The sequence below is a fragment of the Hippopotamus amphibius genome, chromosome 14 (genome assembly GCF_030028045.1).
Source record: "Hippopotamus amphibius kiboko isolate mHipAmp2 chromosome 14, mHipAmp2.hap2, whole genome shotgun sequence".
In the NCBI taxonomy this organism is placed as follows: domain Eukaryota; kingdom Metazoa; phylum Chordata; class Mammalia; order Artiodactyla; family Hippopotamidae; genus Hippopotamus; species Hippopotamus amphibius.
The window spans coordinates 77,309,852-77,337,797 of record NC_080199.1 but is presented as its reverse complement, the minus strand read 5'-3'; the positions used below and the strand labels follow the sequence as shown (position 1 = coordinate 77,337,797).

At 43.7% G+C, this 27,946-nt stretch overlaps 1 protein-coding gene across 2 annotated transcripts; it reads right to left on the bottom strand.

Annotated features, from left to right (window-relative positions):
* On the bottom strand, positions 1-27,946 carry MTMR6 (myotubularin related protein 6). Of its 2 annotated transcripts, XM_057707277.1 has the most exons (15): positions 27,787-27,945; positions 17,203-17,319; positions 15,555-15,717; positions 14,188-14,345; positions 13,864-13,992; positions 10,995-11,129; positions 10,227-10,340; positions 8,807-8,939; positions 7,954-8,063; positions 7,421-7,546; positions 5,077-5,126; positions 4,428-4,628; positions 3,929-4,060; positions 3,717-3,843; positions 1-1,849 (listed from the first exon to the last, which is right to left on the bottom strand). In XM_057707277.1, exons 1-15 carry the CDS (start codon positions 27,808-27,810, stop codon positions 1,589-1,591), a joined length of 1,980 nt encoding a protein of 659 aa, XP_057563260.1. In that variant the 5' UTR covers positions 27,811-27,945; the 3' UTR covers positions 1-1,588. The 2 variants fall into 2 exon arrangements, with proteins under 2 accessions (XP_057563260.1, XP_057563259.1); XM_057707276.1 differs by lacking the exon at positions 10,227-10,340 and having other exon boundaries at positions 27,787-27,946.

Here is a 27,946-nt window from a genome sequence, read left to right as displayed (position 1 = left end):
CTTGGCTAAATCACAAACTATATTTTATAGTGCACTTCTGTTACTGTTTAAAAAGAAGTATTTTTCTTATTACATAATGCATCACAGAAAAGCATTGGAAAAATAAATAGCATTAGATAAGCTCATACAATAAAGCCTTTTTTTTCCCATTTGAAAAAGATATTTATGTTCAAAATTAATATAATAAATGTAGGTGTAATAAAAAGAAGCATACGGGATCCTATGCAGATTTCCTAGTACCTTGAATCATATCTTGTACCACCCCTGTAAAAGTGTCCACCTTAAAGCCAGCTGGGTGATCCTGTCAACTGAAAGCCTTTTTTTCTTTCTTTTCTTTCTTTCTTTCTTTTCTTCATACTTTAATGATATGTACTAGTACAAAGAATAAACAGTTATTGTATCATGGCAAAATGAAATTCTTCCTAGCATATAAGTTTTTTGGTCAAACATTAACTTTGTATTAGGTTAACCTTAATTTTCCTTTTTTCCTTCTCTGTTAACAGAGAAGAAAAAATGTTTCACAGAGAAAAATTCATGCAACCAAGCAAAAGCTAAACTATCTGTACTCCCTTTTTTTTTTACCCCCAAATTCTTGGGTAAATGGAAAGTTTATTCTAGGAAGAGCAATTAGTTGAGCAATAAAACAGTTTAAAAACATACATATATGTACTATTCCTTGTTTCTAAGAACAGTTTAGAGCTTTAGCTTTGTAAACGTACACAGTTGTCAAAGGGTAAAGCCAATCACAAGATAAGAATCAACAGATGCAGTGATGCATTCGTAAACGACCATCTAATGTGCTCACACGCAGTCAAGAAATCAAGAACCTCCGGTGTAAATAATAAGTCGTCAGATGCAGCACTAAACAAATTGTAACCAGAACAAAACCCTCAGTTTCGTTAATTTTGACTACGGAAGTGGGACCAGCCAAACGTGAGGCTGGCGTGTCCTTTGACCTCTGCTCCCACAGGGGCACCGCAGCACGCAGCCCCCGCAGGGGCCGGAGCAACTCTTCACAAACACAACCCGCTGAGCAGGGGAAGCAGAACAGACCCTCTCGCTCTAGGCTACAGAACTGAAGCGTGATGTAATGAATACACTGAGATTTTAAGGCTTTCTTAGAAATATTGTTCATGGCACTTCAACAATAAACACCACTAATAGGCAAAATTTGCAAATATTCATAGTTACATAACTGAAAGTACAGGCCATGTCACTTAGTAAGGAAGGAACCACTTTGTCACTTTTGCTTTCTGGCAATCAGATTACACTCACGGAAGGCTAGTCCTGTTTGGCTGTAATGAATGTGTGGATCATACAGATGTGTCGGTCCACTAGCACACAGTACAGACTGCGCCTGCAGGACGCTGGCCAGTGCCACCTGCTTCTTAAAGAACTGAAGGTCTTTCACTCCTTGCTGGAAACGCAGCTACACTGACCTCTCTCACACGCGCATCCTGATTTCCATTATGTGCCTGGTGGTAGACGCCAGACCATCACTAGGCCAATCCCTCCCGTCACGCACACGAGCCACGCTCACGATAACCCACTTCCCGCCCCGCAGGCAGCCAGGACACTCGCTGGGAGCCTAACACGTCATCCTGGCCACGCCGCACTCTAAGCTGACCACGGCAGGCTCCGCCTTGGGAAACTCGTCCGCATACTCGCTGTAGCGGTTGTCCGCGGGGCTGCTGCCCTCTATGGTCCGGAGAGCATCGTTCGCGGGCAGCAGAGTCTGCTCCTTGAGGCACAAGGAGGTTCTGAGGGCAGGTGGCTCAGGACGCACTGAACTGAGCGACTCCTTGGTGAGAACTCCACCCGCGTGCTTGTTTTTACATTGCTTAATTTGCTAGAACAAAGGCAAACGTGAAAAAATTACAAACTGTACACACTACATGCTCTATACTTGATGAAAGCAGAAAAAAAACCATGCTTTTTCAAATGCTCTCTTTATGTACAATGCAAAATTAAGTCTCAAAAAATTAAAATCTAGGGGAGGTGAGACATGATGGAAAATCCTGTTTTCAATTTTTGCAATGGAAAACATATTTGACAGAAGATGACAGAAGATCACTAGGTCTTCATATATGAAAAGCACACACATTTCCTAGAAAGTATAAAAAGTAAACATTTTATAATGAAAGAAATATGTATGAGATGGTCACCCTGATGTCACAGCTGTATAATGTAACAAACACTCATTCAGCTGAAGATTTGACGGCCTGAAGAGCTTTCTCATGCGGTTTTCCTACGATGGTTTGTTAGGGGAGCACAGCAGGCTTTACAACACACAAGAATTTTTTTGTAATAACAGATTTTGAAAGGATTCCTTGGCAGAATTCCACACTCTCCAAACCCTTGGACTGATCTCCAGATGACTTCCTGTGCCGCCTATACTCGGGCTTGCCTCTCCTGCAGGCCACTCATGCAGGCAGGACCTCCTCATCTGAGAGGTGACCAGCAATGCTCCTGCCTGAGAGGCAGACAGGACAGGCTCACTGAGTTACAACTACTGGCTAGGATTTTTTAAACCGTGTACTTACTGATTCTTTTTGCTTGCATATAATGGTAAAGAAATATCTCAGGGTAGGGAGGGATTTCTTAAACAAGATATACAACAAGGCATAAAACATAGAGACTGATTTGACTATATTAAAATTCACAGTTTCTATACAGAACACACCATAAAGAAAATGGCAAAGACAAGAAACGACTGGACAAGGCCATTGGCGATACATTTAACTAAATAAGAATTCGTGTCTGGTGCATAAAGAATTCCTATAAACCTGTAAGAAAAGGCAAGTATGCCAACAGAAAAACGAGCCCAGGGTTGAACAGACCATTCACAGAAAGGGAAAAATCAAGTGGCCAACAAACATGAAAAGTCATTCATCTTCACCCATTGTCGTGGAAATCCGAAACTGCGAATAACCGAAATGTCTGGCATAGCTGAACTGACAGCCTGTGACACAGTCACACAAGAGAACACCATTCAGTAGTTACGGATAAAACAGATGAATTAAAGCTACGTGTATCAACGTGGATGAATTTCAGAACAATGCGGAGGAAAGTGAAGCACGACAGCGTGACAGCCTTTGTATAGTTTTAAAACATGTGGTTTCTTAAGCGGGGTGAAGAGTAGCCAGGCATTCATGTGGCTTGTTGCCCTTTATACTTTATACAAAACTACTTTCTTTTGTATTTTTTCAATATATAATAAAAGTATTTTAAGTCATACAAAACCATATTATAAATTGTTTGCGGATACAGACATCTATAGAGGAGGTGTAAAAATATGCACAGGAAAGCCTGGCACTGGGTGTAGTGCCGTGAGAGCAGGTACGGAAGCCTCAGCAGGGGTTCACAGGGTCTGCGGCCAGATCGACGTTTCCCTTCTCCACACAGAAATAGGAAAGGTCTCGATCAAACACCGTAAATGTCAAACTCTCACAAAGCTAGGTGGTGAATGCCCTAATACTTATTATATCTCTATTTCTCTATAAATTATACTTCAAATATTTCAAAATATTTTAAAATTCAGAGAAAGCGATTTAAACGAACCTATTCAAAGCAGAGGAGACCTGATTTTGAAGCAACCATGTGTACTTACAAGACTGCTATTAATATATATGCTATATTTACACTGAGAGCACAGTAAGGAGATAAGCTAATTTAATGTTCCAAATATATTATGTCAGATACTTCAGGATACTTACAGATTCTAAGTCTTTGATGTCTTTCTCTAACTGTTTATTTTGCTCATTCATATTCATAATTATATTAAACACAGACTGCCTGGGATGCAACGTTCGGTCAAACTGGTGGTACATGTTTCTCCAAAACCTTTATGACAAAAAAAGAAAAAAAAGTTTCAGTAAATTGTGTCTGAGAAAAATCAAGTATAAATACTTCAATAATGCCACCTTACTTAAAGTTGAAAGATACTGTATTTGGCTCCAAAACTGCCCGTTTCTGAGAGGTGGAGCTGTAGAGAGGGTTGAAGTACTTCTTCTGGTCACCCAAGAGAAACGGCCACAGGGAGTGAGTCTTCTCCTTTAACCTAAGGCCATGAGAGCAACATGAGGATCTTCCCCAGAGAGGCTGATACTCTCTTATGAAGCAGGCAATCGTTTCCCGCGTAGATTTAAGTGTGTTTCCTTCTATTCACAGTCTAACCTCACCTCTGAATTCCCCACACTTACGCTGTACATACTTTTCCGTACGTACACTACACTTCAAAACAAATTTTAACTATTAACCCGAGAGTGTGAAGGGTACTCAGAGCGTGCTCAGCTTCATAAACAGAGACAATAAAATCTTCACAACGAGACTCAGTTCTGTATCGCACCGTCGAGAGTTCAACTATGGTTCATGTTAGATCTCAGCTGCACAGGAGGAGGAAAGCCCATTTCAACCAAGTGTCTTACTTGAGCTCTTCTCTTTCCTTCTGACAATTTCCAATAAAGTTTCCAAACTGGCAAGAATGAATATGTTCATGGATCTGAAGAAGAAACGCTTCATTGAACTCGAAGGCTCGTGGAAACTGCTCGGTCAAATGCCACACACATTCCAAGAACTGAGTAAACACGGGTGAGACTTCCTTTGGGTCACCATCCAAATGGCCACACCTAAGCCCCCAGAAAGTACAAGCTTTTGAAAATGCCACTGAAAGAGGTCAATTGTTTGAGTACTGTTAAATTTAAATACATACCTCCCCCCAACCAAAAAAACCCAAAAAATCCTAAAATATTGTTACATTGGCATAAAAAAAAACCTGCCATGTTTGTATTGAAACAATTTATACCTATAGTTTCTCAACCACAATTTTAAAGGGTCTGTTACATTCTAACTACTACAGTCCAGACAAAAAGGAAGGCAATACATTGCCGTGAAAATTAACAAAAGTATGAAACTTGGAAAAAATGACAGAAAAGAAATTAAATCAGTCTTCATACAAAACCACACCACTCTCACCTCCCATCAGACATGCGAGTTCATGAAGAATAGGAACATTCTAGAACTCTAAACTAGTTCTAGTAATTTTACAAAATACCTGAGTGTATAACTGTGACTCACCTCTCCGAAAATTTATGTCCAAAGGAGATCCAATCCTTTTCTATTAAAATCTTAAAGAGAAAAAGCAAAATCCATTTTACATCCACTTTCAGTTCTTTTTTTCTTTAGAATGGAATGAATCCTATTATCTTAAAAAACAGTATTTACACTTTTAACTTACAGTGGCAAACAAAACAAAACAAAATTTTTTAAATTACAGGCAAAAGACAGCAAGAACCTGGGTTAGAGGTTGCATAACAAAGAGTGAAAGTGATACACAGAAAGAAACAGCAGTCTTGTGACGTGCACTTACTTCAGCTGCATTTACTACATTTTAAGTGAAACGTGCATGTTATAAAACACTGCTGCGTCTACACTTCTGTATGTATGATGACAGATGCACAGAAAAAGGTCAGGAAAATGCGCATCAGAAGGTGCCCAGTGATTACTGGATGCAGCTGTTTAGACCTTACGTTTACACTGGGTAGATGTTTAGACCTTCTGGCTTACTTGTACATTACTTCTATGTACACTTAAAAAAAAGGACAGTGAAGAAACCAATGAAAAGTTTATATTCACATTCAAATGCTGACACCTAACCTCTTCAATGGACCCTTTATCTGTTTTCTCTGTCACAAAGCTACTAAAATAATAGGCTTCTAATTATTTTCAGTCTAATCTAAATCTTATCTTCTTAGTATTTAATACACTTTCTAATTTCATTATATAATCACCAACTACATTCTTTTCAATGTCTAAATTGCCACTTTGAGCTCCTCGGAAGGCACGGCACGTGGGGGTGAAGACGCAGACTGGCGTCCCGCGGCCGGGGCTCAGGCCCCGCTCCCCACGTCCACCCCCACACCCTCGGCACGTGGTCTTCAGGCTGTAGCTGCAGATTCTGCTGTGGCCCTCGGCCACCCTTCCACACACCCACATCTAAAACTTCACTCAATATGCTTCTCAATAAGCTTATCTGCCTGCGTCCCACAGTGAAGAGAAGAACAGCACGACCCGTCCCGGACGCTGAGCCCAGAGCCTGGCGACGACCCTAGAAGGGCCTCTTCTCTTCCACCCACAGCCAGTCCGTGAACAGCTCTTACTCTGCTGTCTGAACCTCCCTAGAGAGAGACCCATCACCCCCTCCTCCATCCATGTAGTGCTGCCTTAGTTCTGGCCCTCTTTTCTCTCTTAAATCATCCTAGCCGCTTCTATGCGGGTCTCCAAGCCTCCATCCCCACCCCTCTGCCTTCAAGACACCATCTTTTTAAAAAGATGAGCTCTGAGACGGTAACTGTTTCCTGCACGTAAAGCCCGTTACTGGCTCTCACCACCCAGCAGGGTTACGGCCAGGTGCCAGGCTCCTCTTCCTTGGCTCCCAGCCCCACCCCTCAGACAGCCTGTGCCCCACCTGTCACCCGCAGGCTGCAGGCCCCTACGGGAGCCAGGCTTTCGCCCTCGCTGCTCCTTGTGCTGGGAGGCTCTCGTACGGTCGCTGGTCACTCACTGCACACGTTCATCTGGACTCACCTGGACGTCCCGCAGACAATGAAAGCCAACCATGGCAAAGGAAACCCCCTTGTCTCGCACACTCAAGGCAAGCGGACCTTACTTTATCAGCAGCACTTGCATCTGGCCTGTCCCACGTTCAGGATGTAGGCACCACAGAAACAATGGTTTTACAAGGGCTCGGGGGTGTGAAGCCTTTCCCTGCATTGAGACGGCACTGTGTTCCTAATTCCAAACTAATGAAAACTGCCCACCTCATTTACCCTACCTGCCCTGAGTTAAGAGGTAAATTGTGATCAGTTAACCCGATCAAACGTGAAAAAGCAAACAAAACCCAGGAGCCAGGGCTTTGGCAGCACACAGCAGAAAACCTGTTCACTAGAAATTTCCTCTTCAGGTTTAAAACATGCTTCCTGAAGAGTAGTTACAACTAACAAATGAAGGTGTTGTAAATAGTTTCCTCTAGAATATAACTTACAAGTACTCTTATCTATGTCTTATCTTACTACATTATTTACATCTGTTAGATAAAAATGAGGGCGAAATACTGAATATTTACATTGCGACATTTTACAGAAAAAAAAAAAACTTTTAATCTAAAACTTTTTGTCAAAGAGATGGCACAAGTGGAAAATCATCTAACCCAGGGTTTCTTAACCTCAGCACTACTGACATCTCGGGCCGGGTAACTCTCTGCTGTAGGGGCCGTGCCGTGAATCACAGGGTATTAGTAGCTGGGCAACCACCAGCAGGATCCCAGGTGCACCCTTTCCTTTAGTTGTAACAACCAAGATGATGCTGGGGGGAAAAAATCACTCCCATTTGAGACCAGTGGTCTGGCCAGACAAATCCTTACCATGAATCCTCTGACTGTCCTGTAGTAGGGGTCCAGTAAGAGAGAGCCCAGGGAGCAGACCTGGGAAGTCCTGTCCCAGCCGTCAGAGCAATGCACCAACACACTTGCGTTCTCAACCACTATCGCCTGCAAAGAAAGACCACATACTTCCATTCCAGCAGAATACATTTTAGGTAAATCCACAGGTGCTACTTGCTCAAAAACCAAATTAGCTGGGACTGCATTATAAAGAAGAGCTAGGACTGCAATGATAATGTTGTAACAGCACAGTCTCCAAGAAACAAGACAAAACACAAAGCAAACACACAAAAAACAAAGACAAAAATGCTGTTTCAAGTGTTGGGAAATTTCTTTTGACGTTCCTACATTAAATGCTGCGTATTTTTAAAGCTCAAATGAAAGTGAACCTCATTAAAGAGGTAAAACATAATAAAAGTTATCTGACTGGAAAGGATACCAGCAACCAACAGAATAAATCCATTCCTTCCCAACCAGTGGAAGGCCCAGATCAATTGTGAGTGAGGAAGGGCTACTTTGGCTAAGAAGATCGCGGCGTCCACAACAGCTTTGATGTGGCGAAGCCATCCTGAGCTCTCCAGACCCGAGTAGAAATCGTTGACGGAAAGCCCTTTGGTACCGTTGACTGAAAGGGGAGAGACATTTCAGTTAGAAAGGAGCTTGAGTCCCCATTTCTATTCAAGAGAGCCCTAGGGGAGCGAGGTGGGGAGGAAGAGAAGAGGATAAAATAACGAGGCTCTTCACACATGAAAACATGCTACTAAAAGCTCAATAATGGATTTTTGGGTACATTTTTCTGTCATTCCTTGTGCTAAAAAAAAAATGCTCCAATCCCCCTTTTAAAAAAATTTTAAACACAGGTGTTCAATTAAAAATCATCTGACACTGATTTTTTTAATCCCACACCATGGCTGGAAAGAGAGCTCACTATTTAGATGGAACACTGTCACACATTCATCTTTCCTGTACTGATTAATCAAGAATATTTAACAACAGCAATTTTTTGTAAAACCATTAGAATTATACTGTCCAATAAACATAGTAGCCAGTGCTGGAATATGGCTATTAAACACTTGAAATGTGGGTACTCCAAACTAAGATGTGCTGTAAGTGTAAACGACACACTAGCCAACTCTTAGGACGTAAAGGGAAAAAAGCAAAATATCTCATCACTAATTTTTTACACTGATGACGTTAGCATCATGTTTTTAATATACTAGGTTAAGTACATTAATTTCAATTGTTCTTTTTACTCTTTTGAATGTGACTACTAGAAAATTTCTAATTATGTAATTTTAAATTTTATAATGTGACCAGCATTACATCTGTATTGGACAAAGCTGCCTAGAAGGCAAGCAATAATCGTACCTTCCAATAACTTCTGGAGGCTGGACCGCATGACGTGAATATTTTCAATCCCAACAAACTGGAACCTAATGTTAGAATAGTTGTCTTCATTTTCATAGCCTTTTCCAGCTGCTCTGTTGGCCATCGCATTCAGCTAAAAGTTTAAATTTTAGAAATTTAGAGACAAATTGCTTTTATCTTTTAAGTTAGTTTACCAAAATATCATGAAAGCACTAAATAAACCACATTTTAGCTACCAGAGTTTAAAGGAACTCATCAAAACTGAATATGCTACCATTTTTTAACAAGTGAAAAGTGTCATATACGTTATTCATATATTGAAGGACCCTATAAAGTAACAAAATGATTGCTATACAAGGATCAGCTAAGAAGTTCCCCACATACAGTTCATGAAACTAATTCACATATGTATTTAGTCAGTTTTCCATACGTTTGTAATACTTCAAAATTTTAAAAAAGAAGGAAATATCTCCTGTGCAAATCCTATGTGATTCAGGGTCGAGCAGAGATTCACTTCAGAAAAGCCTGAAGCACGTGATCACTCAGAAAGCCACAGGGACCCTGAAAAACCACATCTGAAACATGCGTCAGGCCATTCACGGTCCTCCAGGTTTGAGATTATGGAGGCCACACAGTATACGACACAGCATGTGATGAGCTAGCCTGATACAGCTCCAAGAACTGGGCCAAAAATAACCTGGTTTCTAGGGAGAATAGACTGCCCACAGGCCCATGGTCTTTGGTTATTAGGTCAAGTGCTATCAGAGGTTAAGATCTGGCGTGTTTAATTCTCTCAGACTAGGATTTCATATGGTACATTATTATAACTTGCTAAACAGTCTTATAGACTTGGATGAAACAAAACCTAAGCTGGAAGAAAAGGATGCTTTTCATGCAGTGGATGGGGGCCCAGGTCGGTAAGAAGCACAGTTCATTGTGTCTCCTGACTCCCTGGTCATTCGGCACCTGTGATGAGCTTAACTACTAAAACAAAACAGTCAAAGAAAGATGTTTTCTGTGTAGAAGTCACTTACACAAGTAAGCGATATGAGGGCCTGAGGAACAATTACCCTCAGGCCTCCTATTCACAAAGTCTCAAATTACAACCAGCTTTTATGTCTAATACTACCTAAAAGTAGTTCTAGGCAATTAACCCGCCCAGAGTATACAAGGAAATGAACCAAAATTTTTCTTATAAGATATATCACCAACACTCTTGAAGTCTATGAAAGTCTTTTAAAAGAAAAGAATATCAAATTATCAATTTCTAATTTTAATACTTCTTAATTTATGCAAATTAATCTTATCTTCTGTTTTCTCCATTATCTTTTGTGAAACTGCATAATGATGAGAATTACTTATAAAACAGCCACCATTCCTTTCAACAAAACTGCCTGAAACTGTGTTCTATATCGCTCACTCGCTTTTTCCCATCGCTTTCTCTTATTTTCTCATCATTCCAGATTTTTGAAGAAATCCTCACTATAATTCTGCCAATGTCCTTTTGTGTAGCCCACCAGCTCTGCATGCGATGCTATAATAAAAATTAAAAGTAATGTTAGCTATTACCATTGAGGATTTTAATTACTTTATTTTCAGGATCCTACATGAATTGGTTGTTTGTGTTTACAAAAATAAAAAGGGATTCTGACAGTTGTCCCAATGATAAAAATTTATCCGGACGTTATAGATACCTAACAGAACAACTACTTACTGTTCACTATTTAAAATTCTCTAGTTCAATGTTTCCTAAGTTACTAGCTATCTATTTTCCTTATTTTCTTGAATATTCCAAATTAAGGTCCATTATTTTAACACTGAGTGTTTTGCCAATTAAAAATTCTACCAAAAAAAGTAATAAGAATTTCTAATTTTCACAACACACACTACTTGGTATTTCTCCACAATAACATAAGGTTTATATACCATCCAGAGCTCCCAATATAAAATTCAGCTTTCCTAAATTTACCTATACACAGAAGAGATGAGAAATTACCACCTGGGTTACTGGGAAATTGGTCTCCTAAGTTGGTATCTTTTAAAAGATTGATTTCCTTAGTATCATCAGCCTCGGTTAATTTAAAACTAGGATTCGGATATGTTAAATGTGGACAAATCGATCAGCTCCCACTAACTGAACCAGCAGAGACACGTGAACTGCCAGACACACTGGACTCGAGACACATACTCTGGGCCTGGTGTCCATGACGTACATGTAGCGGTTGGCGGGGTTGGCTTTGCTGATGGCCTGAAGCAAGTGCTCATCCTCCAGGCACCGGGCGCTGAATCCTGACAGTGGCTGACTACACCGGCAAATGGCAGCCTAGTTTTAAAAAGAGAGAAAAAAGACCATCCGAAGGCATCCAAAACACGCTTAGAAGGAAAAGAAACCCCAAAGTCAAAATCAAACGTGCACTCTGCTTAAGAGCTGGCAGGACAATCAGAGAGCACTAACTATGAAATCCCATTTGCCTTAAATACTATTTCAATATTTTGATGTTACTTAAATTTTCCCAATATTCTCTTCTACTAAGAAACCTGGATACCTCCTCACCTAGTTTGATGGGAAAAAGAAAAATCTTTGCTCCTCAGAAGCAACACCTGGTCGATTCTCTTATCAAGTAACCTAACAGATAGTTGCATTCTCTGCTCTGGGTTATAAGATTCTTTCAACTCAAGCAAGTGATTTGTTAATAAATGTAGAACAGAATTTTTTAAAGTAGCAACATCTGAATTTTCACTTTCCAAAGGCTTTCAGATTTCTAATTAGAAATCAGCACTCTTTATATAAAATGAGACATAAAATGAGAAAAATGAGCTTCAATTCAAATTTGGTTAAAATACAGTCAATCTAAGAGAGCAAACATATCTATAAGAAGTCATGGATGTTGAATTAGATATTTACTTATTGTTTAAAGTCTTAAAAAAGATTTGAAAGATTTAGCAGCATATACCTTTTCTCCAGTCTCATCCTTACCAGCTCCAACTCAACCCTGACCCAAACAATGCAACCATATAATATCACCTAGGAAAAAAATTCACACTCACACATTTTAAATTCACACACAAAATAAACTCATGGAAATGTAATAAAATAGTAGAAGAAAATAAGGATTGACTTAAGGTTTTTTTCAGACCTATTTTCTGATTTGTTAAGTTGGACACTGAATATCTATTTTCAGCCCAGCTTTCCAATAAAAAAATGTGTACAAACACGGGTGTGTCAAACAGAGGCCGTAATCAGAGCAATGAAACCCTCCATGACCTTGCTATGAAAAGTAGCTTAGGAAATTCTGTTTAAGGTTTTACTTTCTCCTCTGCTCCCTTCTAGAACCCAACTAAAATTCCAATAAGAAAACTGTAAATGCCTAACACCAAAAGGTCAGAGAGAATGAGAAAGGAGACAAAAACAGAGCAGAGCTGTCACTAAAATGTGGGGAAATGAACGTAGACTGGCAAGTAATAAGCGATTTACCAGAGCAAAGAAAGCTGACCGCTTGTTATGAGTCAGTAAGAAGCAAGGTATTTTGAGGAGCAAACCCTAGGAAGTCTCAGGACTTGAAGCCTCTGAAAGCTTGACGGGGCGTAACTGGGAGCAGCTGGGTGGGGGTGAAGCCCTGTACCCGTCCAAAGCAGGAGGGCTAAGTAAAGCCTACATAACAAGATGTGAGCTCTTCCCATCCTGCTCCCTGCACTCAGATCCCGGGCGAACGTGCTACACACACTGGGATGAAAATTACAGCAGAAAAAATCCAAACAAAGTGATCATGACACAAGCCAACTCCTAAACGATTGCTTTGCAGTACCTCACTCTGAAATACGAGAGACAGCCAAGAATCAGGTACTCAAGAGACATGAAACACAAAAAGCACAATAAACAGGCAAAAAAGAACTCTGAGCAGACTACTGATGTGGGGAGCACAAGAATTATTTTTTAAAACTTCTTTAACATCTTCAGAGTCACATCCAAGGGTAGAAAACTGTCTAAAAAGTTCAGAAAACAGGAGAGAATTCTTGGATTTTAAAAACACTATGGCAAAAATAAAGGAGCCAGGAAATGGACTAGAGAGAAGGTTGAGGAAACCTTACAGAAAGAGATAAAAGAGAAGAGAAGATAAGAAAAATGAAAGTTTATGCTAAGAATCCCACTTGTCAACACACACACAGAAAAGTACACAGAAAATTAACAGAAGAGAGGAAGTAACCAAAGAAATGGAGGAGCAATGTCCCAAACCCAAGTCCTGAATTTCCAGACAGAATTTAAAACAACCTGCCAGGGCACATCACTGAGAAATTTCAGGACACTGGGGGAAAAGAAAATTCTAACGGCTTCCCAAGGGGAAAAAAACCAGGTCACCAAGGCCTGGGAGTCAGAACTGGCATGGATTCCTCACGTTCCTCGCTGTGAGACACAGGAAGATGATTCACCCTCTCTGAACTACAGGTTCCCCGTCTGAAAGGTACAGAGAATCCGCAGAGTCTGCCCTATAAAGTTATGAGAGGATCCCATGCCTATAAAGCATCAAACCGGAGTACCTCCCGGCCTCCTGTGGAGACCAGAGGTAAGTCTTACTAGAACCAGCAATCCTGACAACAGCATCTCCGTAAAAAGATGCCTCCTCCACCTCTTCCTACTGGAAAACTCCTTCTCATCTGAAGAGCTGACTGGTACAGTGGGGGCCTGAAATACCCTTGGTTCTCCCACTTTTCTCAATCGTTGGCTTTTCAAAACGCTCTGGTTTCCCCAAAACAAGCAGGATCAAAGCAAACCACCGAAAAGGAAGAAGAATCTATCTGTTCACAAATCCTATTATTTTCAAGTCACTACAGGAAGAAAGGAAGGAAGCGGGGGGGCAGAGAGGACAAATATGACAGTTTCTGTATTTCAGGATAATTTTGTTTTAAAATTTCAGAAATGTAATCAAGGGAAAGCCAGCATTTCTCTATCAGTACCACTGTAACAATGACCTTTAAATGTAAAAACGAGTGTTCTTCTGGACCCTCACACCTGAAGAGCGGTTACACTCCACGTGTCAAATCAAAAGACAGCTTCCTACCTCCTTCGTTTGATGATAGTAGGAGAGGACTGGGAATCTCCCCTTGCTCCGGAACTTGGAACTACCAACAATTATTGGTTTGCTTGCTATCCGGGGAACATAAAGGTCTCTGGGATAAGTTTCACAAATCTGTAAAAACCAAAGAAAATGTAACCATTCTACTTGTAGATCAAAAACCAAGAGGTTAAAAATCACCTTTAGAAACCTCTAAAACTTACTACACGCGAGAACAGTACTTGGCGGTACACAGACAAGCCGCTGCTCTGAGGCTCTCTGACCCTCCGGCCCGACACCTCTGAGTCCCGCCCACAGGTGACAGGGTACCTTGTAGTCGCGGTTGGCGTCAGACAGCTGCCAGTTGGAATTTGGCACACCCATCCGCTCGTACTCCTCCGCAAGGTCGATGAGCTGCCAGCCCCGCCGTCTCTCTGCGTCATTTTGTTTGGGATTATAAGAGAATGCATAGAGGTCTTCATATTTTGCTACAGTACACAAAATACATGAATGTTAAAATGCAAGTTATAGGACTTAATACACTACAAATGAAAGAAATTTTTCAGCTTTATCCCTCCAAATCTTCAAACAGATAACTAATATCTGAATATACTTGAACGTAATATTTTCTCAGTTTCCTGCTGCAGATGACTACACCTAAAGGCACACACATTGATCTGAGAGTCAATCTATACCATCAGCAAAAGCGAGCAAACACAGACTCATACATTAAATACTCAACTGCACTATTTCCTTTTCTTAAAAGTAAAAATTTAAAGACAGAAGTAGACACTTCCCACCCACCACTTTTCCCAGACATGTAAAATGGAAGCCCAGCGCTTTAATGGAAAGCTAGAGGTGGCATACAGACCCTGAGATCATATAGACACCCCCTGGGATAGCGTGGACCAAAACTGCCAAAGGCGGCACAGAGCTCCAGAGAGCACCCGCTCCTGAGCAAGGCCACGCCCTAAAGTCACAGAACCATCCCTGCTGTAAGGTGTGGCTGCCCTGGGGACAGTGGGAGCAATGGCACAGGTTTCCAGGGTTAGGAGAGCTCAGTGGGCATGGACCTGCTCCCAGACCACTGCGACCCAGGTGTTCAGCACAAAGGAACATTCAGGAATCGGTGTGCTTGCCTCCTGGGGGAGGAAGCCTGCAGACCTTGGGGGGGGGGGGGAGCAGTGACGCGACTCCTCTCTAGGGTCACGTCGCCCTCACTGCCACCTCTGCTAAAGCGGGGGTCACCCCCTCAGGCTCCACTCCCGTGGATTAAACATACGAGCCCCACTGCTACCAGAGGAGCCTGACCGTCCATAACTTCTCATTTAGGAATCGATTTCCAGGTCATTCCTCTGGGTTGTGGGATAACCACTTACAAGAAAGAAAAAAAAGCAGTGCTACTGGTTATCAGCAGACTTTAAAGACATCCACATAAATCTATGGTTTTTCATATCTGTGCTATTATAAATGTTTCGCTCTTTCCTTACTATTACCCCTTCTTTGGAAACCAGTCTCACAATTCAGATTCGAAGTTTCTAATTATTTCTAGGCAAAATTTTTTGCAATAGAGTGTACATGACCTTGACTTAAGAGTAGCTTGAAGTACAAAATAACAATAATTAGATAGTTAAAAGTAGCTTAGATAATAATCCATCACGGTTGAGCAGCTAAGCTTTGGTCCCGAACAACGGTACCCTGTTTTGACAGCTGCAACAGAGAGTTGTAAATGTCATGGCAGTCCCTTTCTCTGGGAACGATGAAATGCACAATCCGGAAGTTCTTGCACTGGATGACGAGGGGGCACCCGGAAGTCGTCAGAGCTAGTTTCTCCACCGAGGCAATATGGTGGTGCAGTATCTACAGCATGAGAAAAACGTTTGATCATCATTATAAAAAAGCATTAAGCATCTTACTCTCTTCCAGAGTGCGTGTTGGCAAAGCCCTCTTCAAATAAAGTCCCAAAGGTTATATGCTACACACTCAATCTTAAGCTTTTAAATGAGCAAATGCCCAAGCCAGAAACACGCCCTGCTACTCCCCATCACTGCACGTGCTCCACACACCATCAGACCCTGCGAACGGCACCTCCTGAATTCCTCTGCCCCCGTCGCCTTCTCTCCATCTCCACTGTCACGGCCCTGGTTGTCATGTCCGCATGGTTTCCCACTTGAATTACTGTAAAGAGCCTCCTAAAGGCTCCCTCCACATCTACTCTTGACCTTCTCTAAGCCATTTTCTACAAGGCAGAGGAGTGTCCATTAAAAAGCTATTAAATAGAGCTGCCATGTGGTCCAGCAATCCCACACCCGGGCATATTATGTACACCCAGACGAAACGCTTGTGCAAAAAGTCACACGCATCTCCACATTCACAGCAGCACTATTCACAACAGCCAGGACGTGGATGCAACCTAAATGTCCGTCCACAGGTGAGTGGATAAAGAAGATGCGGTACATATGTACAATGGAATACTACTCAGCCATAAAAAAGAATGGAATTTTGCCACGTGCAGCAACATGGATGGACCTAGAGAGGATCATACTAAGTTAGACAAAGACAGACAAATATCAAATGATATCACTTAAATGTGGACTCTAAAACATGATACAAATCAACATATCTACAAAACAGAAACAGGCTCACAAACACAGAGGACTTGTGGAGCCAAGGGGCAGGAGAGGTACGGGAGGGAAGGACTGGGAGTGTGGGCTTAGCAGAGGCAAACTAGCATGTACAGGATGGATCAACAACAGTGTCCTGCTGTAGAGCACAGGGAACTGTATTCAATATCCTGTGATAAACCAGAATGGAAAAGAATATGAAAAAGAACATATATATATGCAGAAGTTAACACTGTAAATCAGCTATACTTCAAAACAATTTTTAAAAATAAATTTAAAAATTTTCAAAAAGCAATTTAAAATAAAGCCACCTAGTCACGTTATTTACCACTTTCCTAGCCTCATTTCAAGTCCCTCCCCACATCCCTAAGTTCTGGTGACAACAGCCTCCTTTGGGGCTCCTCCAATGCACCGAGCTCCTTTACACAACACTGTGTTGCTCCTACCAACTGGGATGAGGTAGCTCTACCTCTTCACCCGGAACTTCTAGTCTTATTTCTGGCCTTTGCTTAAAACTCATCACCGAGAGAGAATGCCACTCTACATGACGCCACTGTTTTATTAAAAAGGAGGGTAGGTGTGATCACCTGACTTTGAAAATTTTGTTTGAGACACACAGCCAATGATGACAATTTTTTGTATAGATTCAAAATAAAACATGGCAGACCAAGTCCATCACTACTACAGCTACAGTGAAGAGCACAGCAGAGGCCCTCCTTACCCAGGTTTCTTTCTGATGAGAGTCTATGAACAGCAGATGCGTGGCGGTGAGATACAGCGTGCCTGTTACTGACTTGCTGCTGGTGCTGAAGCGGTCAAGTAACTTCACTTGCTCAACCTGACAAAGAGAAAGGTGTTATTTCTCATTTCAAAAGTCGTATAAATTCTTTTTCTGTTATCCCAGCATTTAAATGTAGATTTTCAAATTGTTTCCTCCCTCTGTTCAAAAACATGAGCTTATTTGCGGTTGAAAGTTAAATTTCACATATCTTGGGGACTATATAAACCACCAACGTAGGTATTATTTACAGTGACAAATGTAACCGATAAAGAAGCCTGCAAAACACTGCACATAAATATGGAGGAACAGGAAGGAGGCTGTGGTATAAATAAGCATAAACATTTCCAAGAGTCAATACATTTTATTTAAAGTTGGCGAGTCAAGAAATAAATAGGGTTATTATCTACAGTTAGGAAAGTAAACTACCAGAAAAAATACATCAGGAAACAGTTAAATGGTTGCAAACTCCAACTTATCTGCTCACCTCTCCAGCCAGGACACTGCTCTGCGTCCAGCCCTGTGGGTTCACTCGCCCCGTCCTCCCTGCCAACGCAGCCTCTCCTGCTTAGCTGAGTGCGAGGTAATTTTCAGGGCTCGGGGCACCCTGTCTCACCAGAAAATTAACTAACTACCGATGGCAGCTCCGTGTGTCTTCCTGGCTATGGGTCCCCGACACACATGATGCCACGTGCTGTGCCTCCACCCTCTACGGCTGAGGCAGTGAGGGACACCGGACATCTCTACTAGTAGGAGGTGCACGTGCACGCGCGCGCGCGCACACACACACACACACACACAAACGGGTGCCACTAGAGAGCGGGGTTAGAGTTGGCCAAGAATATGTGGGAGGGACCTCCTAGGTGGCGCAGTGGTTGGGAATCCGCCTGCCAATGAAGGGTACCTGGGTTCAAGCCCTGCTCTGTGAAGATTCCACATGCCACGGAGCTACTGAGCCGGTGCACCACAGCTATTGAGCCTGTGCTCTAGAGCCCGTGAGCCACAACTATTGAGCCCATGTGCCGCAACTATTGAAGCCCACGTGCCGAGAGCCCGTGCTCCACAACAAGCGAAGCCACTACAATGAGGAGCCCGTGCACCACAACAAAGAGCAGCCCCCGCTCTCAGCAACTAGAGAAAGCCCCTGTGCAGCAACAAAGACCCAACGCAGCCAATAAATAAATAAAATAACCATCACCAGCTTGAAGGTGTTAATAATCCACAGCTACAGCAGCAGGCTGTAGACAGCTCTTTAAATTCTGTCTTCAGAACTACACTGCTAACCATTACCTCATTAATTCTATGCTTTCACATCCTATATATTTTCTTTTCTCTTACTAGAACTGAAGACAAACTGCCCCCATTATGAAATTATGACTTCCACAATAATCAGTAACTACCATTTAAAAGGCTAATCAGCTCCTCCAAGAAATTCAATGCCACAGTTTTTTTTTACTTAGTACTCGTTCAAATAAGTTAAAATTTAAATGTCAAATTAAGATATTTGGTTTTGATACAAAACTTTACCTGCACGGGTAAGGCAATGACTTGAGTTTTAACACTTTCCTCTGGAAACTTAAGGGACACGAGCTAACTTAATGTAGCTCCAGGCTGACAGCTGATGTGAGAGACAAAAACTGTCAGATCACACACTGTCCTTTAAGACAACAGGAAAATGTCCTTCTTACAAACCTGAACAAAGACTGGAAATCAACACCTATTTCATTGCTTAGGACCATTTCTTCCTTAAATAAAAATCTAACTTTATTATACCACATCTCATCGAAACTTAAACACTTTTAAAAAAAATGGGATCAACTACTATTGACTCCTCCTTAACTGTATGAGGCTCGGCTGCAAGGAAACTCCAGCCAGCCAACAGCGATACCAGAATATAAACCTCACCTGTCTTATTTCCTGCAGCAATTAAGACAAAGGGTTAACAGCTCTAGAGAAAAGAGAACTGATGGATATACGTGGAAATAAAGGTTATCATAAGGTGTTGACACTGCTCAGGCAAAGTCTGGGCCAACGTCACTGCGCAGCAGTCCGGACACCCCCGGGTGAGAGGAAAGAGTGTGCTGACAAGTCACTTACAGAGGCGAAGGGCTGATTTTATTACCATTTATTTAATTACACAGCAAGTTTTTTTTACGAAAACATACTTGTGAAGTGTTTAAATCTGTGGATTTTTAAAAGATCGTATTTCTTGTTGTACTCCAATCATAAGCCTTAAATAATAATTGCTCCACGAGACTCAAAACTGTCTATACACAATTCTCTATGTGCAGAACGATCACACTGCTGTTCCCCTGGATCTTGACCCCCTTTTGCCCACCCCCACTCGCTGCTATTCTTCTTCAGGGCTCTGTTCTCTGCAGGCAATGTCATCCGTTGTCACTGTTGTAGCCGGTAAGTTAATGGCTCCCAAAGCCGTAAGTCCAGCTCTGATCTCTCCTGAGTTCACAGTGTCTGCTGCACGCATAACAACAAGAATTCCTGACATAGTATTGAGGTCTTCTTACACGCTCGGTGCTACAGTAAGTGTTTAAGGAACATACTTTTTTAATGTTCACAACGCCCATGTGCTAAGTACCATTCCTATTCCCGTAGAAACTGAGACGTAGGTTAGTGAAATGTGCTAATAACAGTTGCTAAGTGGACCAGCCCGGTCCTAACCCTCCGTCACAGGTCTGACTCCCACCACTCGGCAGTGCTCTACATCGATGTCTTAGAGGCATGTTAAGTGTACTGAGAACACTAGGGCTTTCCCCTGACCTCTAACAAATATCTTCCTAATTCCGTGTTTCTGGTTGAGTTAATGTTACTCCATCCTCATCCAGGCACCACCACGGGAAACCTCAGGACCATCCTATGAGACTTCCTGACCCCCAACATTCAATGAATCACCAACTCCTACCAATTTTATGGCCTCAATATTTTTAAACTCTGCCCCATCCACCACTACTAAAGTGTTCCCACATTATAATGAAAGCATCTGTTCAAGGGTACATCTCTCCTACTAAGGCTGTAACGTGTCCCAGGGCATGTTATTTGTGTCTGAACACCTAATGGCTAGCACAGCACCCAACACAATAAATGTTTGTTGAACTAGGGTGAACTGCCACAGAGAAAGTCTCCACAGGGAAAAACAGAAGCTGCCCAAAATTTACCAGTGGTCTCTCTTGCTGAAGTCACACAAAGCATTTATTAGAGTTCTTCTTCATAACATTATACTGTCCCTCACTTCTGTCTGCCCCCTTTTCCCTACAAAGTAGGCAAACGGTAGACACTCCTTCAGTAATTTATGAATGAACAACTCTAAAACAAGCATACGAATTACTAACAGGGTGCACAGTAACAGTTCAATTTCTTTCTTTTTCTTAAATACAGGTGTGGACTCAGCCCTCTACCCCACTCCATCACCGTGAGGACAGTCATTTCTTCCTCTCGGCTGTAAATACGACATGCTTGCTTCCACCTGGGCATCTACCAAGACTGGAAATTCAGGTTGAAAATACTCTTCCCAATGCTCTAAGCCTAGTTCTTGATTCCTCCTAATTTTCACATCCAAAATTTTCTGAAATTCCCTTTGTTAGAGCTTTAACTTTGGTTAGCGACATCCAAATTTCAAAGCCTGGCTGTTCATGTGAATCATCTCTGAAACTCTGCAAAAGTACAAATCCCACTTCCCACCTCAGCTCCACTCAATCATCTCAGGATGTACAGACCAAGAATCTGCATTTTTAAGAAGCTCACCAGGTTGTTCCTGTGCAACTGATATTCCTTCTAACATTAACTCCAAGAGAATCTCTCTTGTTCTTCACTCAATTAGGCTCGGTTCCGTCTTCGTCTTTACACTCTTTCCCCAAACATTTAGGGCCCCAGCTTGTCTCATCCTCCCATGTTTGAAGAGAGCTTCTCACAACTTTGGCATGCACAGCCCCTCACACACATCTTTGAAGAATGTTGGGGAAAAGATGCACATAAATATACAGAAAGAGAGTTCGCTAATTCACTCAAAAATTCACTGGCTACCAACTGCAGGTCAATCCATCTGGGTCTCATAGTCTTTACCTGTAGAATAAAGACAAGATCTCGTCCTCAAGGCTGCAGGAAGCAAGTGCTCACATAAATGTCAGTAAGCTGATAAGGTAAGCCGACCCCTAACAGCCCTCTGTATTAAACTACTGTCTGGTTAAGTTCAAACGCAGAAAGGAAGGAGGAGGTACATGGACTTCGAAAGCAAACTCACTATTCTAATGTGCTCTATTACCAGAAAAATCTATGCTTTCCTAATATAAGTGTCAAAAGCAAAGATCAACAAAATTTTCTTGACAAATCCAGAGAAAACATAGACTTCTCAATAGAGGGCATAAACTGTAAAAGGGGAGGGCGTAATATTTTACCTGATGAAAAAGAAGTACCTGTTAAGGTAGAGAAACTGCGGTAGGTGGAACGATACCAGTCGGGGACTGTAAGTACGGGAGTCTGTGCTCAGAGGGGTTAGGAAGATCTTTCCAGTGGCAACATGGAGAAAACGCGGCGCTGGGAAGAGTCTGCTAGTGCAGTAACCAGGTGAGAGGACGATGGAGGAGCCTGGGGGGCCTGGAGGATAAAGAGGAAGCCCACCCGGGGACAACAACAAACTGACGTGAGCCGGAAGGAAGGAGAAACGGGGGCTTCTTAAGACATTAGCTTGTCACTGGTGGCCATGTGCTAGGACAGAGGATCAAAGGAAACCTAAGTGTGAGGGGAAAGAGTCTGTCTCAACCATAATAAACTGAGGAATACTCATGACCTTGTAAATGCAGAATTACATTCAAATGAAGAACACATAATAGACGGGAATTTCCCGGTGGTCCAGTGGCCAGGACTCCGTTCTTTCACTGTGGAGGGCCCAGGTTCGATCCCTGGTGGGGGAACGAAGAGCCTATAAGCCGAGGCTTGGCCGGAAAGAAAAGAAAAAGAACACACGATAGAAAATCATCACACATCTCCTTCAATACGGCAATCTCTACATGGATGTGACACACAATAAATCTGAAATTATTCAAAAATGTTTATTCACTACTTAAACTAAAGTTGTGGAGAAAATAAGAGATTTTCTGAGAAAACAATTATTCTGTTCTTGGCTGAAAACCCTGAGATTTAAAAAACAAAGAAATCGGATCCTTTTCTTTGCTAAAATCATCAGCAAATTTCCAACCACAGACTTAGCCAATTTCTCAACGCCAACTGCTGCTTCTGTCCCTTCAGCGAGGAACTGAAAGTACTTTACAGAGGTGGCTACAGACGTCCCCCGGTGTCTTCCCAGAAGTGGTTTCCGTCAGGTACGCAGACAGCACCTCTCTCTCATCAGCAGCCCTGAGGAAATGCCGACACATCACTTTACGGGCCACTCAGGGGAACTGTGGCCAACTCCGGGGCTGCACTAAAAGGGACCCTAATGGCCTCTACAGCAAGCTCGCATTTCAGCTGACAAGGCTGGAAATGAAAGGCACAGGGAATCACACACACAGAGAATCACATTCTGAAAATTCAGACACCTGTTTGCCCCAAGACGGAAAAGTGGCCGCTGGGACGGAAGGGACCAATGGCCTCCCTCAACCAGAGTTCTGTGACCACCCGCTGTGCGCACTCCACAGCTACAGGAGGCCCCTGAGGCAGGAAACGCCCTGTCAAGGCCTCTCTGGCACCGCAGGCCCCTCCCAACAGCCAGGCATCCACTTGGGAGTGTTGGAATCATTATTCCACACTCAGAGCACTGACATCGCGCCAGGAATTAGCTCTCAGAAAGGAAGAGCCTCGGGAGGGATAAAGGAGGAGACGGGACTGACATGTACACACTACTGCATATAAAACAGATGACCATCAGGGACCTTCTGTAGAGCACAGGACTCCAGGCAATATTCTGTAATAAACTATAAGGGAAAAGAATCTGAAAAGGAATATCTACTGCACATGTGTACATTTTATATACACACATATATAACTGAATCACTGTGCAATACATCTGAAACTAACACGACACTGTAAACCAACTAGACTTCAATGTAAATAAGTAAAAATAATACAATTATTTTAAAAAGAAAAAAAGAGCACCACGTTGCCTTTGTGAAGTGGAAGGCAAGCACCAAAAAGGCAGAGATTTTTTGTCTTTTTTTGGCCACGCAGCCCCAGTCGGAGGACAGCGTCTGGCTGCGTCAACCACCAAGCGGCTGCACGCTGCAGCCCCAGCTTCCTCTGCTTTCCCGCGGCAGCGGCGCGGCTGCCATCCACGAGCAGCCTTCTGGACCCCCGGCCCCCCCTTCCTCTCTGCTGCTCTCCCGTCCACTCCCCCCGCTCCGGCCACAGCGTCTCCTGCTGCTGCTCACCCACCAGTCTTCCCAACATCGTGCCTTTGCTCTTGCTGTTTCCTCTGCGGGGCCCTCCCCACGTGCCCCCCTCCCCCGCAAGTGACGACGGCGGCCCCCCCACCTTTCAGGTCTGCACTCAGGGATCACCATCTCTGGAAGGGCGTCTTAACCACCCTCTTCACCGCTGTCCTCCCCCAACCCCACCCTGGTACCCTCCCCAAGATCTACCACCATCTACCATAGTATATATTTGACATTAATTTTGTTTGTTTCGTCTTCTCCAACTAGACGAGTTTTCAAAGGGCAGGGATTTCTGCGGTTGATTCAGCGCTGTTTCCTCAGTTCTGAGATCAGTGCCTGGCCCTGGGCACAGGAGGGAGGAGGAGGGCAGGGGGAAGCCAAGAAGGAAATGAGAACCGGGAGGGCTGTGCCCGCCAACCTGTGACTCTCCTCTCCCCTCTGTCCCGAGCACTCCTCCCCAGCCCCTAGAAGGATCCCCAGGGCTCGACCTTCAAACTCTCCTCCAGCCTCTGCACTCTCCAGGCACAAAAGCATCCACAACAGAAAATCTCAGCAATTCCCTAAACACCAACAACTCCCGAGTCTATGTCTCCACAGCAGACCTTCTCCCCAACTCTAGACCCTCGAGATTAGCCACCTACTAGATGTAGTCCTCCCACCTACGTTCCGCTCATGCGTCCCTCTTCCCTTCCTACTCACACCGACCTACCTCACGACTCAAGTCTCTGGGGGGCAGGAGGGTGCACCAGCTAAGAGAACATGCGTTCGCGTTCCCTGCTCCACCTCTTTCTCGGTGGAGCCAGCTGTCTGAGTCAGGACCGGCTACTTCACTCCATCTCTGCAAGTATCAGTTTTCCCACCTGTATAATGGGCTATTACTGGGTGATAGTCGATGTAGCACTTTGCATGGGGAGAGCATTCACATGCTCCTCAAAATCTATTGGCTCTTATTTCAAAGACAAAACACCATCAGTTTCCCCTTGTTCTCGATCCACTCTCAGTTTTGATCCCCTTCCCTCTCCGTAGCAAATAACATGTATTTGCCCACACACGTGTATGATCGACCTCACATTCTAACAACAAAAAGGGGTAGCAAGCTAGGGACAAACTGAGCGTTACTTTTGAAATAACTCAATTTGAGCCCCAGTGGGGTCAGATGCTCATGGGACATTCCACTGGTTCTTTTTGTTTTTTTTCTTCAGGCTGTGCTGTGCAGCATGCGGGATCTTTGTTCCCCAACCAGGGATTAAACCCCCGCCCCCTGCATTGGAAGCGTGGAGTCTTAACCCCTGGACCGCCAGGGAAGTCCCCCATTCCACTCTTTAAACAGTTCTTTGAAGCAGTCTTTCATGCACGGATAGCTGAGGAAAACACCCTCCCATCCATTCCGTAAAGTTCCATTCACAGCAGCACAATACCATTCAGCATCAACATATGATGTCAGCCCGAGTGCCGGAGCCTGGCGGGAAGAGGAGGAAGATGGCATAAAGATGGACTGTCGCCGCACAGCGCCCGCTGTTTCTTGGCAAGACTCTCTCCCTATGGCAAAGTCAGAGCAGCTACACTGCTCGTAAGTACAGCCTGGAAATGTGCTTTCAGAAATGCAAATTCAGACTTGACATCTTTACTGACGCTGTATAGTTATAAACCAAATGCGACCAAAACAAGATGTACCTGTTTCTGAATTTGAGAGCTATAAAGCCATTTAATTAGTAATTAGCTAAAATACTTTATCTGATATATCTCTGGTTAGTAAGCAGTAATTAGTAATTTTTAAAAATGACTAAAAACAGTACAAAAACAATACCATATAAGTATGATTTACTCATGTCAAGAAGAGGTCTGGGGAAGAAAAAGCTCTTAGAATCATTATTAAGGTTTATCTCTGAATTAACATTAATGCATTTGAACAAAACAGACTGAAAGTAGAGAGATAATGAAAAAGTCACTACACAGTCTAGGGAGTTAGACAAACCTTGATTTAAACCTTGGCTCTACCCGCTCATGAGCTAACTGGGCAGGTTGCTTAAACTCTTGAAGCCAATTTCCTCCTCATCTGCACATGGAGATAATGTCCCAACTGGCAGTGTTAAAAGATTAGGGATAATTCTGTATATATTAACATATTTGTGAGCTGTAAATATTGTGAAATCATACTGTAGGGTTGGCTATACTGATATACAGTTGCTCAATAAATGGTAATGATAACTTTTCAAATACAGCAGTCTGAACAACATAGAACAAATCATTAGTTACACAGCACTGCAGTCAGTTCTTCACTGTGACTAAACTACAGAGTTCAAAACAGCTAAATAAACGTAAAGAAATTCATTTTTAGTTTTCAAATACTTACAATTACTTTTGCAGCAAATTAGCTGTCCAGGTGAAGGCTGGGTGTAATAGAAACAAAAAGCTGGCTGTGTTCAAGTCAACCTTTTAAGAATACGTTATAATTGAGGAAAAGCTCACAGTCCACACAACAACTCTCAGAATGCACTGTGAGGGCCACGCGTGGCCTGCTCACTGCTGTGTGCCTGCGGTCTCCATGCAGTGCCTGGCGCCTAACAGGTACCTTGGAAACAGCCGTGTAACTGCAGTCTACATACAGCCACTTAAGAGAGCAGGAGTGGTCTAATGCCAGAAAAATAAACCCAAAGTAATAAAGGAGCACACTTGAAAAGTCATCTTAATGTGAGATTAGTCAGAAACCTTTTAGTCCTTAAAAAAAATCATAAAAAGACATTACTAAACCACCAGCATGGGCCCACTATGAAAAAAGGTAAGACCAAATCAGAAAATTAAAGTCCATCAACTGGTAAAGAGGAACATCAGGCCAAATGAAAGTCACCAGGAAGAATCTTAAGGGAATAAGGGCTGCTATAACCACAGAAGTAAAAACAAAGATATATATTCATAATAAATTCCAGGTGGAAAGACTTAAAATAAGCCAAGGGAGCCTAACGATTTTCTAGCATTCTGTTCCCACTTACCAATCCGGAGGAACAGGGCTTGTTCTAATGGATTAAATGCAGTTCAGTGTGACTGTCTTTCTGTTGTGTGCTGAGCACTCTGGCAGGCATGAGGAAGGATGCAAAGATGGGGTTCAACTCGGCGCAGAAGGCAGGCACGCGCACACCGCTGCTATCCAACACACACCTGGGACCTGGGACCAGGACAAGACCCTGATCTCACGCCTGCCCTAGTCCTCTGCAGCTTCTACTAGCTTGGTTATTTACTTAATCACTCTTCTATCTTCAAACGTTAGCAGCAACTTGCATTCTAGGGTTACTTTACCTTTCTTCTCTTGAAAGCACAAGGAGAAATTTTCTAAACGGGGTTACCCTTGAGCATCTTTATTATAGTGTGTGCTACGTTAAAAAAAAAAAAGTTTTAATGTAAATCCACGTCCACCTTTTAAAATAAGGTTTGTGAAGCATGTGAATGACACAGATCTCATACCCTCCCCAGAACAAACGAAGAAGACGGATGCCCGCTCCTTCCCGAGTGAGCTGTCTCTTGAGGATGGGAGCAACTGACGGACGGGTTCACAGGGGGTCCTCGTCCCGACTCTGTCAGGCGCCGCGCCGTTCCCTTCTCCTGCTCCCCATGGATGTCTTCTCCCCCCAGGGCTGAAGCTGGCCTTCGATGTCGTCGGTGAGGTCGCCTGGCAATATTTTGATGCCATCTCCTTCCGCTTTCACGGGTATGCCGGAATCACGAGAACGTCTGTCTGTGCTCAAACTCAATGCCTCTCACACACAACGCGGAGGCACGGGGGTGCCGCCAGCTCCGCCGGAGAGCAGGTCCGCCGGCCACGCGGAGACGTGGGGCCGCACTCCCCCTCCTGCGTACCGCGTGTGCCCGCTGAGGACACCCGCGGCCCCAGGGAGGCGAGGGCGAGCCGAGCGCTGGCCGCGGCCCCCCGGACGCCCGCACCGCGCTCCTGCGAGCCGGGAGATGCCCCGGCGCCCAGGCGTGTGCCAGGCGAGCAGGCCGCAGCAGCCCCGACCCCAGCGCTTCCGCACCCAAGGCCGCACCGGAAGGCCGCCCCGCGCCCCGGGCCCGCCCGCCCGCCAGGCCCTCCGCCGGCCAGCCGCCCCCGCCCGTCAAACCGCCCGGCGGCGAGCCGCCCTCCGCGCGCGCCCACCTTGGTCGTACGGATGTGCTCCATCCCAAGGACGCGTCCGCCGGCCGCCGCCGCACCCGCGCACCATGGAGCGGAGGACCCGGGCCGCCGCGCCCCTGACCCGCCGGGAAGCCCCTCCGACCGGCCGCGCCCACCGCGCACGCGCAGCACGCTCGCCGTC